We start from the raw sequence: 3,745 nt of genomic DNA on the forward strand, positions 1-3,745 counted from the left end.
GTTACCAACGGATTTAAAAAGATTAATGAAATACCTCTGGTTGGTTGGGAGTAAATTGGGATGAAACAATTCCCGGGAAGAAGCAAATGACCTCTGGACCCCAATACCACCGAGAGTTACCCATTCTAGCTACCCTGCAAATTCCTCGCATGGTTACCCATCCAAATGCTACATACGAGTACACGGTTATAGTGATGCCTCTGAAGTAGCGTATGCGGCGGCCGTATACCTAAGAATCGATACTGGCACAGAAGTGAAGTGTCATCTCTTGATGGGAAAATCTAAGATAGCACCGGCTAAGAAGATATCTGTTCCGAGACTAGAGTTATGTGGTGCTTGGTTATTAGCTCGCCTTCTTGCGTTTGCGCAAGATAACTTGTCCGCAATCAATATAGAAAAGGTTACCGCGTGGTCGGACTCCACAGTAACGCTACATTGGATAAGAAGTTCAACCTCACGACTCAAAACATTCGTAGCAAATCGAGTATCCAAAATTCAAGACCAGACTCTTGTGGAAAGTTGGCGTCACGTACCAACCAATGACAACCCAACGGACTGTGCATCCCGTGGGCTCAGACCCGACCTTTTAGCCGGCCACGACATATGGTGGCATGGTCCTCCGTTTCTCCGACAACCTAAAAGAGAATGGCCTGTGGAAAGTACGGTGAGTCCTATTAGTTGTTCAGAGGAAGAAAAGGAAGAAAAACCTATTACGCTTTTGTCCCAAGGAAAAGAGGAAGACTGCCGGCTTCTTTATCAATCAGACAACTTACCAAAAGTTTTAAGACTCACCGTTTATTGGTTAAGACTTCGAGATCGTCTTGGAAAAAAATCGTCCTTACCGATCACTTCTCCACCTACTACAGACGAAATGGACAGAGCACTTCGATCCTTAGTACGCTGGACTCAAAACATATATTTTTCCGACGAGGAAAAAGAGCTCTCCATGGGAAAACCAGCTCGGAAACATTTAAGAAAATTAACACCGTTTTTGGACGACGACCACTTGCTGAGGGTGGGCGGCCGTTTAGGATATGCCGAAATCCCATACAATGAAAAACATCCCTTATTGTTGCCAAAGTCTGCGCGATTGACTGAACTCCTAATAGACTTTACCCACCGGAAAAACGGACATCCAGGTCCACAAACGATACAATATTTACTACGTCAAAATTACTGGATCCTTTCATCCCGAAGTGTCATCAAACAAAGAATCCATCGATGCATACCGTGTTTCCGTGCGAAACCTCGCCTGGCCCAACCTATTATGGGAAACCTTCCGTCTTTTCGTATTTCCCAAATAAAGCCATTTAGTAGAACCGGAGTAGATTTTGCTGGACCCTTCCAGGTAAAAGCAGCAATGATTCGAAAAATAAAGGTCACAAAGGCGTACATTTGTATTTTTGTATGTATGGTAACAACAGCAGTTCACATTGAACTAGTTTCCGACCTATCGACTCCATTGTTTATAGCTGCACTTGATCGGTTTATTGGACGAAGAGGGAGATGCACAGACATTTATAGCGATTGTGGAACGAATTTCATAGGAACGAACCGTTATCTACAAGAAGTATACTCCATACTGAAAGGACCTCGCTGTGTTGAAAATGCGGTCGATAATCAAATCCGCTGGCATTTCAACCCGCCAGCCTACCCTCACATGGGTGGTTTATGGGTGGCTGCCGTAAAATCAACGAAAACTCTTTTACTACGAATTATTCAAGACAGGGTCCTGACGTATGAAGAACTTAATACCGTACTGCACCGAGTCGAGTCAACCCTCAATTCTCGCCCACTTAGTTCCATGTCTTCTGACCCGAATGATTTCCAAGTCCTCACAGCAGGACACTTTCTAAATATGGCACCATTGGTATCCGTTCCTGCACCCCACGATCCGGTTGAACTTAGCAGTATAAGTAGGAGTAAACGCTGGTCATTAATACAACAAATTCACCAACATTTTTGGATCCGGTGGCAGAGAGAATACGTACTATCCCTGCATGAGAGATCCAAATGGACCCGTCCTAATCCCAACCTCCAAGTGGGAGATCTGGTATTAGTGAACGAACCAAGTGCCCCTCTGACCTGGCCTACAGCCTGAATGGTCGAAGTTCATCCAGGAGCTGATGGCATCGTCCGAGTGGCCAAAGTAAAGCTGTCAACGGGAAAAATCTACACTCGGCCCTCAGTAAAACTGTGTCCTATACCCCTCTCTGATTGAAGACCGAGTCTTCAAGGTGGGCGGTATGTTTGATAAGCGATAAGACAAAACGCGCCGTCCGTACTATCCACCGTAATATATACATGTGTGCAGCAAGTCAGTCACGGTTCCGCATTCGACAGTAGTGTACCGAGTGCGACTGTCCGATAGTCGGTACCTACCGTTACCGTTCACCCTCTACCGTGGTACCTGTCCATCGTCAACGGTTCACCAATTACCGTCTACCAATTACCGTCTACCATTACCGTCTACCATCACCGTCTACCATCACCGTCTACCATCACCGTCTACCATCACCGTCTACCATCACCGTCGCCCGGGACTGCAGCCGCCGTCACGGTTTTTTCTTTTATATATTATTTGTGTATTATTTATTATTTTATTGTTAGCCGTAATATCAATTAATACCCTTAGCTGGCCAGCACCTATTGTGCCCTATTCCTTTAATTTTTAATTTTGTTTTGGTTGAATAGTAGGCCGCAACCCGGCTCTCTTGAATACAAACAAATCGTGTTGTTTATTATATATTCTTTGATAAGATTCTACCCAGCACCACCAGAATTGTTTTTTACTGTAATACAGTCCACTTTACCATCTACCGTACAATATCCATTGATTTTTAGATCACCTGAAAAGTTATCTTCTTGTTTTTAAGCATGATATATAGTCAGTTACTTAAATTCAATTATTTATTTTATAACAAAATAATGTACTAACTTTTATTGTAAAATTATGTCTAAATAAAATACAACATTTCAGTTTTAAAAATGATTCTATACAGCATGAATTATTTTTCATAAAAAGTACATAGAATATTACTGTTAATTGAATAGTTCTTGAACCTAATTTTATTTAGATTACAATCAAAATTAACTTACTATACAATGAATAGCAAGAATTACATTTGCAAATTATAGATTTATATTATTTATGAAATGAAAAAAAAAATATGAGTTATAAATGAAATAAATTTATTACAATTAAAAATCTACTAAATTTATGATAACATTTATGATTTATCATCAGTTATTATTACACATACAGAAAAACATAATACATATAAACTATAGCTAATAATTTAAATTGTTATTAAAATCCCCACCACAAAAAATTGAATTATATCGATAAATGTTTCTCATATTAAGAAACAAATCAATACTATACATTTAATTTAAAGATCATTAAAAAATTTGCTCAAATATACCTAATATTATAATAAAATAATTAAAAAACTAAAATTGTTTTGACGATCAATTATCCTAGCGACCAATTATATCCACGATAAATTCACCCGCGATCAATTGTTCGCGACCAATTCACCGGATACCCAAATATAGATTTAAAAAAAATGTCAACTGGGATATAATTGTTTAAAAAAATGTCACCAATTGAGAGCACCTGCAGATGAATTTGTAAAATCAAGTGGAACGTCAAATGATGAGTGTCAGTTGGAAGCTGAAAATTACGAATCTACAAGTTATATACCCATGGAAGTTGATGTAATTCATAATTACTCTATTTTAC

At 39.4% G+C, this 3,745-nt stretch overlaps 1 protein-coding gene across 1 annotated transcript; it reads left to right on the forward strand.

Moving 5' to 3' along the window:
* The first annotated feature begins 271 nt into the window (after window positions 1-271).
* On the forward strand, window positions 272-2,101 carry LOC103311674. Its single transcript, XM_008191365.1, has one exon. It carries the CDS (start codon window positions 272-274, stop codon window positions 2,099-2,101), a length of 1,830 nt encoding a protein of 609 aa, XP_008189587.1.
* The last annotated feature ends 1,644 nt before the right edge of the window (window positions 2,102-3,745 follow it).

Source organism: Acyrthosiphon pisum, unplaced genomic scaffold, assembly GCF_005508785.2.
Source record: "Acyrthosiphon pisum isolate AL4f unplaced genomic scaffold, pea_aphid_22Mar2018_4r6ur Scaffold_13483;HRSCAF=14124, whole genome shotgun sequence".
Taxonomy (NCBI): Eukaryota; Metazoa; Arthropoda; class Insecta; order Hemiptera; family Aphididae; genus Acyrthosiphon; species Acyrthosiphon pisum.

Excerpts from the sequence above, each read along its gene's own strand:
- LOC103311674 (XM_008191365.1), top strand. The coding sequence starts at position 272 with ATGGGAAAATCTAAGATAGCACCGGCTAAGAAGATATCTGTTCCGAGA.